Source organism: Cherax quadricarinatus, chromosome 24, assembly GCF_038502225.1.
Source record: "Cherax quadricarinatus isolate ZL_2023a chromosome 24, ASM3850222v1, whole genome shotgun sequence".
Lineage (NCBI taxonomy): Eukaryota > Metazoa > Arthropoda > Malacostraca > Decapoda > Parastacidae > Cherax > Cherax quadricarinatus.
The window spans coordinates 13506929-13523702 of record NC_091315.1 but is presented as its reverse complement, the minus strand read 5'-3'; the positions used below and the strand labels follow the sequence as shown (position 1 = coordinate 13523702).

Here is a 16774-nt window from a genome sequence, read left to right as displayed (position 1 = left end):
CTGCCTTGAAAGGGACCGTCAGTATAAAACAATACTCCAGCCTAGGGAGTAGTAGTGACTTTAACAGTATCACTGTTAGTTTAGCGTCTCTTGTTTTGAATATTTTAGTTGCTTAGTCTATCATTTTCCTTGCGGTTGTGAAAGTAACACCTCTGTTCAGGCTCCTTCTTCACATAATTCTTCAGACACGAGTCTGCATGCGTGGGCATGTTATACATAGCTTCTTCTAAGTCAAGTGGGGTTATGGCAGTGTTTTTTAAACTCCGGTACCGCGGCACCCTGGTGTGCCATAGTGCCCAGGGATGCCGCTGATAAAATTAACAATATTAATGCTCAGAAAGATAAATTAAGAATCTGGACTGTCAACGTGAAGAAAGGTAACATGGATATGTTCCCACACGGTTTAGAAAACAACATACCCAGAAAAATAAGGAGATTAGCCGTAGAGCCAGAAACGAATAACAACAAAAAATAGAGAGATCATGTCATTGATTTTTTTTAGCATCTTGAAGTACTTGCAAAAAAAAATTCAGCACTATTTGCCAAACTTAGGTAGTGAAGATTGCGAGTGGTTGAGAAACCCATTTATTGCATCAGTATGAAAACCGTCCAAGTTCAGTCTCACACAAGAAGAAGAAACAATTGATATACATAATAATGACGATCTGAAAGTAAAGTATAAGAAAATTCCTCTGGACGAATTCTGGACAGACATTAATTAAGACTGAATATTATCAAGTTGTGAAAAAAAGTTCTGGTAATTGTCATGGAATTTTGCAAATGTTATTTGTGTGAGTTTGTATTTTGTGTGTTGACATATATACAAACTAAGAAGAAGTTAGAAGAGGTCGAGCAAGAACTGAGGGAATGTCTATCCAACATTGTAATTAATGCCACAAGGATCTTCCAGTCAACACCAACAACAAATATCTCACTAAAAAAACTTATACAAGTTACTTTATGTTTCTTTTGTTTATTTTATTGTGATCTATAATATTCGTGTTTTACTTACACTAACAGCCTTGTATATTGTATATTTTCTGTGTCTCTTTTATGCGCTGCCATGCTTTTAATAATAATAATAATAATAATAATAATAATAATAATACTCTCGGTTCTAACAGAAAATTGACTAGTGGTGCCAGAGAATAAGGTGACATGACGCCGGTGCCATCACTGAAGACAGGTTAATAAACAATGGGTTAAGGTTACCTTGCAAGTTGCTGAGATGCTGAAAGCGTTTCAAGTCTTGTATAAGGAAATTCATTTGGGTTGACAACTTTCAGGTTTGATAAATGGTTTGAAAACTGACAAGTTGAAGATTGAGACACTTATGCAATATATGGGAATCTTTAAGGAAACGTTTCGCCACACAGTGGCTTCTTTAGTCTAATACAAAGCAGAGAGGGATAAGGAGAGGAGGAGCTGGAGGTAATCAGTCCCTCAGCCCGATGGACTGAACATATCGATTCCAGGCTGATTACCTTCCAACTCCTCCTCTCCTTATCCCTCCACTTTGTATTGGACTGATGAAGCCAATGTGTGGGGGGACATTTCCTTAATAAAGATTCCCATATGTTGTATAAGTGTCTCAATCTTCAACTTTCAGGTTGAATAATGACTCAATAAAGAGAGTAGTAGTGTGTCCTCAGTACTTCACTTATTTCTTCATTATCCTCAATACATGTTCCATCTCCTAAATCTGAGGATATTAGATGAGGTTTTTGCCCTGGATTTTGTGCAAGAGAAAAACTACTTCTGAAGTTATTTCTCTCTCTAATTTCTATTTTTTTCTTCCTTTATCGTAAGGGTACAAGTTTGGAACATACTTCAAGTGCCAATGAGCTTATCCTCCGAATTTATTACAGACGCTTAATAATATGATTGCAATGGACAGGTTGTTCATCCAAACTAGTTTCTGGGATTATCTCTGCTGCTATTAAAGTCTCTGCTACATTATTCCATTGTAGATGTCTTAAATTAAAGTTGGTAAGCGTCTGGATACTTGGGGCCGAGTTTAATAGGCTTTCAAGAATGTACTTCATTTTCAAAAGTGCAGCGACATGATATATTGAGTGTGATAAACTTTTTTAAAGTCCCCCTCCTACTCTCTCTGCCCCCCCCCCTCTCTCTCTCTCTCCATCCCAAACTCACTTCCCCCCTCCCATTTCCATCTCCATAGCCTCTACACCCTCTACCCCACACCCTCCCTCACTCACCTTCCCTAACAAAACCCAAGCTTTTCACCATCCCTTACTTCCATCCCATAAGCCCTCCTTCAACTTACCTCAATTATTCCCTCCCACTAACCAATACTGACCTCCCTCCAAACATGCATTCCTTACGTATCCTCCCTCTCACCAGCCCTCACCTACACTCTTTTTCGAGAAGGCCTCCCTCATTCCCCCTCCATCCCATTACATCACTTCCCTCCCTCGCTCCGACTCTGGCGCACCATCATCCTTCTCTCCATCACTTCATCACCTCCCAGCCATGCCTCTCCCTCCCCCTCCGGCTACCCCTTAACCCTTCCCTCTACCTTTTTATTACCCCCCAGCCCTCTTATTTGCCACCCCTTCCCTCCCTCCTTCTAGCTGCCCACCCTTGCTGGAATGTTACACACTATCCTCATCATCCCACTGAAATCTTCCTGCTCGCTCTGGCGGGTTCCAACACCTTCTATGATAATTGTACTTACGTGTACCTGTGCCTAAATAAACTTCCTTCTATGAGCAACCCAATGGAAATAAGTCACTATGACCGACTTTTTTTAGGGTTATCCTAGATAATTTACGCATATGTTACTTTGCATAACAATTCGCAAACGGCCGAAATTTGAACAACCATTATCTCTCAATCAACAGCCTCGCACTAGCCATAAGGGGAATTACCAATAGACCCCTGGTTGTCTTCAAGTGGGAGCTGGATCAGCCGGGCTGTGGCTCGTACGTTGGACTACGTGCGGCCAACAGTAACAGCCTCGTTGATCAGGCCCTGATCCACCAGAAGGCCTGGTTATGGACAGAGCCGCGGGGGCATTGATCCCCGGAATACCCTCCAGGTAGGATTCGAATCTGCACAAGCTGTATCAAAGTATACAGCATTTTCGTTTGGGATCTGTCTGAGCAGTGAAAGTACTTTGATACAGAGTGTACAGTTTAGAACCCTGCTGTGGACTGAGAGATAATGTTTGTCACTATTTATGATAATTGTACTAATGTAGACCTGTGTCTTAATAAACTTACAGCATTCTGCATGATGAAATATAACAGGGACAATAGCTAGCTTTCGGTCTCACTGTTTAATGATCCGATTTTGTTAAAAACAATTTGCCAACCTTCCCTAACATCCTCCCTCCCTTCCTGCCTCCCTCCTACCAGGTCGCCTCTCTATCCCTCCAATCCTTCCTAATACCAGGCCTCTCCACTACCCAAACCCCTCTATGATTATCTGTCTGTCCACTTCCAGTAGCTGCCGTAGACTTACGAGGCTGGAGGAGGGGGGGAGGAGTGGAACCTTCCTAAAAAGAAAACAAGAGACGAAGTAGAAGGATGGAAACAACAACAAGGAGGAGAAATAGAAAAGAGTACCGTAGGAAGAACAGGAGCAGAAACTTGTATAATGTGTTCATATTGTGAAGTGTGTCACAATACCAGTGTCAGTAGCTGTGTCACTGATAACTTGTATTACTTGTGTAGTATATGTAGATAAGCCCAGCTATGTTATAGATAGGCTCCCTGACTAACTGTATAGGCTCCGTGGCTAGCTGTGACGTCACGAGCCCCTCACATGTTAGCCGCTAGCTAGAGGCTGTGCTCTCAGATCCCGGCTAGGCATAGACTCAACAAGGCAAGGCCTTTTCGTCTGACATCTCCCAACACCAGGTCTGGAAAAATACCAGGTTTAGAACAATACCAGGTCCAGAGCAATATCACAGCTGGAACAATACAATGCCTGGAACAATACAATGCCTGGAACAATACCATGTCTGTAGCAATACCACAGCTAGAACAATGCCATGTCTGGAGTAATACCACAGCTGGAACCCCATTCTGGAGCAATACCTAGCCCTGGGCTGGGCTTGTCTGGTTGTCTGGTACTTGACTAGACAAAGAGGCTGTTGCTGCTGGCAACCAGCTGGCTCAAATATCTATCACAGCCTGTTTGGTCCTGCATTTTATGGAGATGCTTATCAAGTTTTGTCTTGAAAACTTCTATACTTCTTCCAGCAGTATTTCTCGCCACTCCTTCGAAGACTTGTATGATGAGAGACGTCAGGGCTACTGCTCTGTAATTTTTAGTTACCAGTCTACTGCTTCCTTTATGCAAGGAGTTATGTTTACACTCTTGAAGGCCTCTAGTTTCTTCACCTGGATCTAAGTTGTTTTTCTAAAGGCTACTGAGTGCTCGTACTAGTGGTGTTTGGCGCTTCATTATAAATAAGGAAGTCTAGTAAACTGGTCCAGGTGCTGCATGAGTGGGCATGTTTTCTATTTCTTTTTCGAATTCCAAGAGATTTGTGTTTATATGAGTTACTTGGTCTGTGTGACCTTCAGATGAAGTGAAAAAAATATGCAGTCTCAACTGCTTTCGTTTAATGGGTTAAACACTGGTTAACATCAGTCTTTTATAATTTAACTCGTTTCCCTTTCATCGTCATGTGATTGTTGGTCCAGTTCTACAGGCAGTTCTTAACTTGGATTTTTGCAAATGTATAGAAATATTTGAAGTTTCTTACAATATCCTGGATGGCTTTTCGTTCCCTTTGTGCTTCTTCTGTCTGATACGACAACTTAGGTTTTTGTTTTAAGTTATCTCTCGGCTAGGATTATCTTTCCTGCGTTGTGACATTCATGTTTTTAAGCAATTCGGTAACACTTTTTCTTCTTCTGCATATTCGTCTACGTTCTCTTTCTTTATATGATCTTTTTGGTTTTCTCAGTGGTATATATTCAAAGCAGACTTTATATAATTCTGTGTTCAGCTTTTCCAGACACCGGTGTTAGTGTCTGCCTCCCAGGATATGTCTCTTACTGCTTTGTTAATTTTGTCCCAGTCAGTTTTATAATTGCTAAGGTTAAACTTACTGAACATGTTATCAAGTAAGTTATTGCTGGAGTTCCCTAACCCTGAGTTTATACTCGCTCGTGCTACTATGATGCTGTGATCAGAGTATATCGTGTTTGTGACTAACTAGATCCTCGTTGTTCATGAGGATCAAATCCAGTGTATTTTCATTTCTAATTTATGCTGTTATCTGTTGCTTGAAATCAAACTTTTCACAAACTTCCGTTAGCTCCCTGGTATGTACCTGTTGAGCTAGCGTCCTCTCTGAAACTACTGTCTGGTAGAATACTATGATGTACCATCTTTCATTTCATATTTGGGAGGTTGATATCTCCAAGGAGGATAATATTGGGTGTGCGGGTTCTCAAGATGTTCAAGACAGCTGTCCATCTTCCTTATCTGATCCGTGAATACCTCCTCTGCTGCTGTTGTTGTTTTATGTACAAGAATAATTGCCAGATTTTCTACTTTTATGCCTGGAACTTTTACTGTGTCATGTGATAAGCTGAGCAGTTCTGTGCAGCACGTGTTTCTCACAGAGTCCTGGAGTTCTATCATAGCTGGAACAATACTATGGCTGATACAATATCATAGCTGGAACAGTACTATGGCTGGAGCAAGCTGTGACGATTTTATTTATGTCTGCTATGAGAATAAGAAACAGTGAAGACGCCAGGACCGTGCCTTGGGGTACTGAGCTTTTGACTTTCCTTATGCTGGATTTTGCTTTGTTAACTACTACTTTTTCTGTTCCGTCTGTTGGAAAGTTGGAAATCCATTTACCAACTTATCCAGTTTTTCCTATCACTCTCATTTTGTGTGCATGTTATTGCTATCACTCATTTTGTGTGCAGTCACCCATGATCATATTTTTCAATGGCTTTCCGAAATCCGTGTATATCATATCTACATTTTGGTCATCCTCGTGTCTCACAGCAAAGTTCAGTGTTCATCCTCGTGTCTCACAGTAACGTTCAGTGTTCATCCTCGTGTCTCACAGCAAAGTTCAGTGTTCATCCTCGTGTCTCACAGCAAAGTTCAGTGTTCATCCTCGTGTCTCACAGTAACGTTCAGTGTTCATCCTCGTGTCTCACAGTAACGTTCAGTGTTCATCCTCGTGTCTCACAGTAACGTTCAGTGTTCATCCTCGTGTCTCACAGTAACGTTCAGTGTTCATCCTCGTGTCTCACAGTAACGTTCAGTGTTCATCCTCGTGTCTCACAGTAACGTTCAGTGTTCATCCCCCTGAATATACCACCTGGAGACTCCAGGCAGCAGTGACTCAAAAAAGAAAACATTCATCATCATAAAGTCAATAGCTGTCTTATAGGCAGACATTACACTTCAAAATTGCAACAGGGATAGCCAGAACATCGATTTACTTAGGTTTGATCTGAGGAAGAGGACGGGTAGCTCCAATTCCATAGATCAAGAGCCCTTCACCAGCCTCTTGACGAAGACCTCTCGGTCTTTACCAAGGTTATTTATGGTTAAAACTAAACTTAATATCTGTATAACTTACAGATCCTATCAAGACAGATGAGATCACGGTAGAAAAGTCGAAGGTTCTCTCCCCACTCCCTCTGGCTCAGAATGCCCACAGAAAAAAAAATAGCTGAAGTAGCACCCAGCCATAATGAAAAACTTACAGGTATATTAAACAGAAAAGGAGGAATTTGAATTTCATACTGCTACTACTACTACGGTACTACTACTACTACTACTACCGCCACTATTATCCACCAGTCATTACTACCAACCAGTCACTACTAAGAGCAAGTCACTATATACTAAGTCTTGCGGAGGGACACAGTGAACAAAGTTTTAGAGGAGAAATGAAGTCATGTGCTGAGCGAGCTGCGGATGTTACCACTGACCCAATGATTGTCTAAGAGGAGTGAGAGCTTGTGGATCCTGCTTTTGTGTGTGTTACAGTGTTCAACACCCACACGACACATGAATACGCTTTTCTATTTGCGAGACGCATCATTTTTTGTTTGCAATGTCGTAACTGGGTTAATGTTTGTGGTGGCCGCTAGGGTGCTCGGAATATGTGTTTATATGACGTTAACCCTAAGGTGTGTTGACACTCACGAGTGAGGTTGAACAAGGCCACGAAACTGTCTCCCTCTCTGGAAGAGTTATAAATAAGGTCACAGAACTAAACTGTATCAGGATCAAAGTTACAAATAAGGTTACAGAACTTCACTGTATCAGAACTGAAATTTTAAGCAACAAATTGTTATTAATCATGGGGAAGCGCTGGGGAGAGGGGGGGGGACGGAAGGTATTCAGGCTTAATTCAGGGAACTGGAGCACAGATCCAATTCCCTAGATCAAGAGCCCCTCACCAGCGTCAAGGAATCTCCCTTGAGGAGAGTAAGTAACAAAGTTTAGTTTACTTCTTTCTAAAGACTGTAAAACAGAGAAGAAAAGATTGAGAATATCTGGATATTGTAAATGTTTACTGCAGCGATGGAGGTAAGTCTTCCTACACTGCTCACTCCATATATAAATACAAACTAAATTATTTTGTCAATTATTCTCATTTACTAAACACAGCCTTAACACTTTCTCCTCCATTTTTTATTTCATCTTTACTCTCTCCTCTTCCCTCTCTCCCCTCCCTCTTTCTCTCCCTCCCCTCCTTCCCTCTCTCTCCCCCTCCTTCCTCTCTCTCTATCTCTCTCTCTCTCCACTCTCCTCCTTCCCTCTCTCTCCCCCTCCTTCCTCTCTCTCTCTCTCCACTCTCCTCCTTCCCTCTCTCTCTCTCCCTCCCTCTCTCTCTCTCCCTCCCTCCCTCCCCTCCCACTGTCCCTCCCTCCCTCTGTGCAAAGAACACAAACTCCTGTTATTTTATGCACAATAAATCCACAGATAGAGCAACTTAACAAATAGAAGGATCTTTCACCTGGTATATAAAAACACACAAGACAAAGGAGGAAACACAACTTGAGGTCACTTTCCAGGGTCACATCTGAGGTATATACCTGAGATATACCCGTCAACGGTCTTGAGCGTTTTCCTACTCTGGGGGGCCCTTTTTTTTTTTGCGGCGTGTCTAGTGAACCAGGCTGTTGCTGTTGGCGGCCAATTAGCCCACATCCACCACAACCTGGTGATCTGCCACTTACAGGGGGTAGGTTATGATGCACTTTTCTCCTGAAGACTTATACACTTGCTCCGGTATGGCACAGTGGGGTTCAAGACAAAATATACTGAGCCAATGATAATACTCTTCAAGTCACTTGTTGTCTCCAGGCTGGAACACTGCTATATACACACACGGTCACTTTCAAGGAGACATTCCTCAGATGGAAAACACAGAGAACTTTCACTGCTCGTATACACTCAGTCAAACACCTGAACTATTTGAAATGCCTGAAATTCATTCAACTGTATTCCTTGGAACGTAGGCGAGACAGGTGCATCATAATTTACACCTGGAAAATCCTGGAGGAACTGATACCAAACTTGAACATTGAAATCATTCCATATAACGTGAAACTTGGCAGACGGTGCAAAATACTCCCACTTAAAAACCAGGGGCGCGACGAGTACACTAAGAGAGAGAACTCGTAAGTGTCAGAGGTCTCCGACTCTTCAACGCCCTCCCTCCATGCATACAGGTGAAATATTCACAAACACTAATCTCTGGTAGAAGGAGACTCGAACCTACGAACCTTGGGACAAGGTACGCAGTGTGGCTGGATGGTTAGAGCACTGCGTACCTTGTTCCAAGGTTCGTCGGTTCGAGTCTCCTTCTACCAGAGATTAGTGTTTATATATATATATATATATATATATATATATATATATATATATATATATATATATATATATATATATATATATATATAAAGCAATTATTGAGCCAATGGAAGATAGACTGGCTGGAGCTCAATCCCATAAACTGAACATGATCGTTACCACCGAGGAAATAGCTGCATTACTAATTCCGCCAACTGCCAAAACAGGTAATCCGTTAAGAGCAACAGCTTGGTTGAACAAGGCTGCACCTGGAGGGTAGAAGAACTCTCACCACCAGTTATAGGTATATACATCGCACACATAGAGGCAAGATCCATACATAGCTTTAATTAAGAGGAAGTATGATAAAGGTCCCAGAGCAGGGAGTGACCTAGTAGTGACCAGTGAAGAGGCGGGGCCAGGAGCTATGATTCGACCCCTGAAGCCACAATTAGGTGAGTACACACACACACCAAGGCCAGGAGCTGAGTCTCGACCCCTGCAACCACAATCAGGGGGAGCACATTATATATATATATATATATATATATATATATATATATATATATATATATATATATATATATATATATATATATGTATATGGTTTAGAAAGACACGTAAGCAAACACTATAACATATTTATTAGAAAACGTTTCGGTCCTGGGACCTTGATCACTTCTAACATACAGAGGTAGAAAGACATTATATATATAGGCGGAGAGTGAGATGTGACGCACGTGACCTGAGGAATGTTATAAGAACATAAGAATGGAGGAACACTGTAGAAGGCCTACTGGCTCATGCGAGGCAGGTCCTTATCAAAACAACCTCTACCTAGGTAGAGGGTGTCTTTCTAAACCAACTTGTCGGTATTTATTACCAAGGTTTATACCATATATATATATATATATATATATATATATATATATATATATATATATATATATATATATATATATATATATTTATTTTATTATCACACTGGCCGATTCCCACCAAGGCAGGATGGCCCGAAAAAGAAAAACTTTCACCATCATTCACTCCATCACTGTCTTGCCAGGAGGGTGCTTTACACTACAGTTTTTAAACTGCAACATTAACACCCCTCCTTCAGAGTGCAGGCACTGTACTTCCCTTCTCCAGGACTCAAGTCCGGCCTGCCGGTTTCTCTGAACCCCTTCATAAATGTTACTTTGCTCACACTCCAACAGCACGTCAAGTATTAAAAACCATTTGTCTCCATTCACTCCTATCAAACACGCTCACGCATGCCTGCTGGAAGTCCAAGCCCCTCGAACACAAAACCTCCTTTACCCCCTCCCTCCAACCTTTCCTAGGCCGACCCCTACCCCGCCTTCCTTCCACTACAGACTGATCTTGAAGTCACTCTGTTTCGCTCCATTCTCTCTACATGTCCGAACCACCTCAACAACCCTTCCTCAGCCCTCTGGACAACAGTTTTGGTAATCTCGCACCTCCTCCTAACTTCCAAACTACGAATTCTCTGCATTATATTCACACCACACACTGCCCTCAGACATAACATCTCCACTGCCTCCAGCCTTCTCCTCGCTGCAACATTCATCACCCACGCTTCACACCCATATAAGAGCGTTGGTAAAACTACACTCTCATACATTCCCCTCTTTGCCTCCAAGGACAAAGTTCTTTGTCTCCACAGACTCCTAAGTGCACCACTCACCCTTTTCCCCTCATCAATTCTATGATTCACCTCATCTTTCATAGACCCATCCGCTGACACGTCCACTCCCAAATATCTGAATACATTCACCTCCTCCATACTCTCTCCCTCCAATCTGATATCCAATCTTTCATCACCTAATCTTTTTATCCTCATAACCTTTATATATATATATATATATATATATATATATATATATATATATATATATATAAGAACATAAGAACGAAGGAACACTGCAGAAGGCCTACTGGCCCATGCGAGGCAGGTCCAAGTCCCTACCGGCTTAAGCCAATGCACCCAACCTAGTCAGGTCAGGTCACATTGACTCAAGGGAGGAACACGGCAACCGACCCGTTAGCACAAGCTATCAGGTCTAACTCACACCCACCCACATCTACTCATGTATTTATCCAACCTATTTTTAAAGCTACACAACGTTCTGGCCTCTATAACGGTACTTGGGAGTTTGTTCCACTCATCCACAACTCTATTACCAAACCAGTACTTTCCTATATCCCTCCTGAATCTGAATTTTTCCAACTTAAAACCATTGCTGCGAGTCCTGTCTAGGCTAGATATTATCAGCACACTATTTACATCCCCTTTATTTATTCCTGTCTTCCACTTATAAACCTCAATCATATCCCCCCTAATTCTACGTCTTTCTAGAGAGTGCAGTTTCAGGGCCCTTAGTCTATCCTCATAGGGAAGGTTTCTGATACATGGGATCATCTTTGTCATCCTCCTTTGTACATTTTCCAGAGAATTTATATCCATTCTGTAATACGGTGACCAAAACTGTGCAGCATAATCTAAATGAGGCCTAACCAAGGATGTATAGAGTTGAAGAACAACCTGAGGACTCCTATTATTTATGCTTCTTGATATGAAGCCAAGGATTCTATTAGCTTTATTGCGAACACTTATGCACTGTTGTCTTGGTTTCAGATTACTGCTAACCAGAACTCCTAAATCTTTTTCGCAATCCGTAATATTAAGATCTACATTATTTAGTTTATATGTGGCATGGTTATTGTCCTGTCCAACATTTAGAACTTTGCATTTGTCTATATATATATATATATATATATATATATATATATATATATATATATATATATATATAACACCCCCAGCCGTCTCCCAGCTCTCCCTGGGAGTGCAGGCAATGTACCTCCCACCTTCAGGTCCCGGTGTCCCTGAATAATTTTGTTACCTTGCTCACACTACAACAGCACGTCAACCATAAAATTAATTTGTCTACACTGATCACAGACTGGGACGCGGGGGCGTTGACCCCCGGAACTCTCTCCAGGTGAACTCCAGGTAAACACTCCAATTTAACACTGACACAAGACTGCTGGATGCCAAAGACCCCAGCACTGAAGATCTCCTTTAGCCACCTCTGAGACCTCACTTTCAAAGATCACACCAGTGTCATCACACCTGTTAGTAAAATAGTAGAATAGATAATAAGAACCATAAAAACAAGGGATGCCAAGGCAATGATCCTCTTTAAGCTGCTGGTTCTCTCTAGGCAGAAAAACTGCTTTACACTAACGGCTTCTTTCAAGGGCTAACAAAGGTTGTGTAGAAGGGACCACAACATAATACAGGATGAATGAAGAGGTAATGTGTTTGTCCAGGTTGTGTAGAAGGGACCACAACATAATACAGGATGAATGAAGAGGTAATGTGTTTGTCCAGGTTGTGTAGAAAGGACCACAACATAAGAAGGGATGACTGGCTTGTTGGTCCTGTGGTGCAGGTACTTACATTAATTATATAGAGCGTGCGGCAGTTTAAAGAGGGGACATAAATAACGTGCTAAAAATATCTAATCAAGGCAGAATCTGGCATTCAAAGAGTATGTTACAATTTATTCGGAGTATGTCACACTCCCATATAGGCTGCCTCCCAACCAGCAAACCGGGCGCTAAGGGTTTAACGATTACTAGGGCACTAGTCGTTAAATCAGTACCTTGGTTCACTGTCCAATCACAGGCGAGCCCGTCAAATGCTAAAACAATATGGTTCATTTCAGGTCAGCATTTGCCAGACTTGCCTACCTGCTGGTTGAGTAAGGTGTTCTCTCTCTGGGTTTTGCTTTTGCCATCTGTCACTGTCAGGTACACTAATTATTATTCCATCTGTACATGGTGTACTTATTTGTATATAGTGAGTAAAGGTAAAATATACATTATAGTCTATCTGCTGAGTTGGTTTTGCTCCAAAACCCATTACAACCAGGTCACACGCCATTCATAACCTGTTGGTCAGCAATAGAATCAAGTTGGACAAATTTAGATTTTAATAAGGGTAATGTTACTGAAAAGAGAACCTTGGGTAGCTTTAAAAATAGAGAAGAAGAGAAGAAGAAAACTGGATAAAGATGCTCCCTCTACGGAAGACGGCAAAAAATAATTTTAGCTCCTCAAGAACGCTAGATTATCTGACACACGGAAGGAAGCACTGACCAGGGAAGTGGAAAGTATCGAACTTGAGTTAAAGTACTCTTACAGTACCCAGGAGAGACAGGAGCTAAAAGCGATTAGTGAAATTGAAAGAAAATCAAAATATTTATCTTAATATGCCAAAAACAAGGCAAATAACACATCTAGTATCAGGCCCCTCCTCAGACAAGATGAGACTTACACAGATGACAACAAAGAAATGAGTGAGATACTGAAATCCCAATACGACTCTGCTTAGCGAGCCACTAATCAGTCTAAAGATCGACAATCCTGATGATTTTTTCATGAATGAGCCTTAAAACTCCATCAATGTATGCCAGATTTCCACCATTACCCTAACTCCAATAGACTTTGAGGAAGCCATTGACAACATGCCCATGCACTCAGCCCCAGGCCCAGACTCGTGGAACTCTGTGTTCATTAAGAACTGCAAGAAACCCCTTCCGCGTGCCTGGGTTAAATTCCAGTCAAGCCCCACTCCACAAAGGTGGCAGCAAAGCATTAACTAAGAACTATAGACCAATAGCTCTAACGTCCATCATAAAAATCTTCGAAAGAGTGCTCAGCACGACTGCAAACCACTTTGATTCCCAAAACCTGCACAATCCAGGGTAACGTGGGTTCAGAGCAGGTCGCTCTTGCCTCTCGCGATTACTGCGTCACTATGATATGGTCTTGCATGCACTGGAAGAAAAACAGAATGCAGATGTAATATATATACAGACTTTGCAAAAGTCTTTGACAAATGTGATCATGGGGAGATGGATCTTCAACTTTCTAGCCAATCGAACACAACAGAGTTAAATCAGAAACTGCCATAGTGTAAAGCTCTGTTCCATAAGTCACAGTACTCGTCCCCATCCTGTTCCTCATCCTCATATCAGACACAGACAGATGTAATCCATAGCACCGTGTCATCCTTTGCAGACGATATTAGGATCTGCATGAGACTGTTATCAATTAAGGACGCGGTTAACCTCCAAGAAGATATAAACAAAGTTTTCGAATGGGCAACGGAAAACAATATGATGTTCAATGAAGACAAATTCCAACTACTCCGTTATGGAAAACTGGAGGAGATAATAAACTAGAACTGAGTATACTACAAACTCTGATCATACAGTTGAGCGGAAAAATAATGTGAGGGACCTGGGAGTGGTAATGTCTAAGGATCTCACTTTCAAGGATCACAACAGCGCCACGATCACAACTGCAAAGAAAATGATAGGATGGATAATGAAAACGTTGAAAACAAGAGATGTCAAGCCAATGATAATCCTTTTCAAATCACTTGTTCTCTCTAGGCTGGAATATTGCTGTACATTAACATCTCTGTTCAAAACAGGTGAAATTGCAGATCTAGAGAGTGTACAGAGAGCCTTCACTGCACATATAAGTTCTATCAAACACCTCAACTACTGGGAAAGCTTGGAAGCACCTGACTTGTACTCGCTGGAACGCAGGCGAGTTATATCAAAACCTACATCTGGAAAATCCTAGAAGGAATGGTCCCGAATCTATACACAGAAATCACTCCCTACGAACGTAAAAGACGGGCAGGCGATGCAAAATGCCCACAATGAAAAGTAGGGGCGCCAATGGTACACTAAGAGAAAACACCATAAGTGTCCGGGGCCCAAGACTGTTCAACAGCCTCCCACCATGCATAAGGGGAATTACTAATAGGCCCCTGGCTGCCTTCAAGAGGGAGCTGGGCAGATACTTCAAGTCGGTGCCGGATCAGCCGGGCTGTGGTTCGTACGCTGGACTACGTGCGGCCAGCAGTAACAGCCTGGTTGATCAGGCCCTGATCCACCGGAAGGCCTGGTTGTTGACCTGGCCACGGGAGCGTTGATCCCCGGAATACCCTCCAGGTAGGTAGGCAAGTACATGAATGGGTGTGAGTTAGACCTGGCTAACATGAGGGAGGAGGCACATGTTAGCCAGGTATTTGTGCATCCAGTGATAACTGAGGATCTACAGAGAAACCGATCCGTAGATCCCGTTGCTATAGGACTTTTAAAATCCTAGAGAGAGAGAGAGAGCTGAGGTTAATATTAAAGTAAGTACTACAACGTCTAAAGTGATTGTTTTAATTATTACTCCGGAGGGTCAGTAATGATAACCCACAAAATCAGGTCATCCAGGACTGTGTCTTATTTTCACTGGTCCTTTAATCGTCTCCCTCAGGATGCTACCCTCACCTACTTACTGCTGGGCGAACTGGGGAAACTGGTGTAAGGAAACTTGACCATCGCTTCTAAATCGTGCCGGGGATCGAACCCTGATCCCTCAGCGTGCGAACTGAGACAGCTTCTAACAGAACCAAGAGACAGCGAACACATCGAAGGAGTCATAATATGCGGAGTTGACAGCACTGAAAACTAACATTTTTAAATATACGGAAGGAATTACAGGAAAATATGTCACAACTTAAAACTGTTGACAACACTGAAGTTTAAGTTGACAATACTAGTGGCTGGGAGAAGGTCACTAAGGCCGCACTTAGTCGTCAGTAACAAGAAGTTAATCATTATAAATGTTTGTACGATAATATACATACCTTTTATTGTATATACTCTTTCACAGGAGCTGATGTCACAAGAGTACGAACTGACAGTGTTAAAGGTGAAAATAACACAAAGTCGTAAAAATATAGAACTAAGTGACATCATAACATTCAGTGTTGTAAGGGTCACAGAGTGTGACTTAAGAACGTTAACTGACTGACAACAGTTGGCAAGCTTTGAATTGTCTAAAAGTGTGTTGTAAGTGCAACAAACAGCGAGGGTGACAGCCACGAATTAAAAAAGAACATCAAAAGCTGATTGCGCTGAGAATAAGAAAGAGCGCAGCTGTGGACAGTGTTGGCACGGCAGCAGTTGGCAACGTTGGAAGAGCAGCGGTGTGGGTTGACAGCAACAGGAAGGTAGATCATGTGTAGCAGTGTGAGGGGCAGTGTGTGAGACAGGCAGTACACAGTGACCTTAGGGAGAGTACTGCCCGCGCCATACACCGCCTCCACACTAATAAGAAACATGCATGAAGCCTCTCTGTACATCACCAAGGACACAATGGTGAAACATCTGACATCCCCGCTGCTCCGCTCCCACCAGCCACAACCCAGGTTCCCACAAGGTATTAACCCAGTACACACCACAGGTACATGTGTCGCCTCAGTTACTGTTGGGGCCCCTCCCAGCACATACCTGGCTGGCATCTCCCCGTACACAAACGTACAATACACAGTCCTTGAGAGACAGAAATACACAAAATGGAAGAAGGCAAGAAGAATGGCAGTCCAACTCACATATTCTCTTCTTCCACGAATATCCACACCTACACACGGTTAATGTTCTTTCCGTTTCATATCCAGATTCGCACATGTCACATCCTAACACCACAGTCTTGCCACTAACTGTAGGAGTGCACAATTTCGGTCGTATTCTCAATTTGGTCCCTCGATCACGAAACATATTCACCCTATGACTGTAGCAGCAACACTAAAGTCTTTAGGCAGGGGCCCCTCAATGGCATCCAGAGCGGTTGCCAACACTCACCACATACATACCCAGGACGCTTGACCATGAATATATGACGTCCCTAGCTAGAGTTCCGTATTTATTTAAATTCTGTTTTATAAACAACTTCCTCCAAGAGATCACCGTGTGTAACACAACCCAAAGTAAGAGCAACTTAATTAATTAGGTACACTGTGAGATAGAGAATTAAGAGTGGCATCAGTGATCTCGGGGTGGAATGGGAAGCTGGATGT

The 16774-nt window shown here is 42.2% G+C and overlaps 1 protein-coding gene across 1 annotated transcript in view; it reads right to left on the bottom strand.

Moving 5' to 3' along the window:
* LOC128690810 (F-box/LRR-repeat protein 7-like) overlaps nucleotides 1-16489 on the bottom strand; it is a 146186-nt gene extending 129697 nt beyond the window's left edge. The window contains exon 1 of the mRNA XM_070088191.1: nucleotides 16310-16489. Coding sequence (XP_069944292.1) covers nucleotides 16310-16475 — 166 coding nt within the window. The 5' untranslated portion in view covers nucleotides 16476-16489. The remainder of the gene's footprint in view (nucleotides 1-16309) is intronic.
* Nucleotides 16490-16774: the final 285 nt, after the last annotated feature.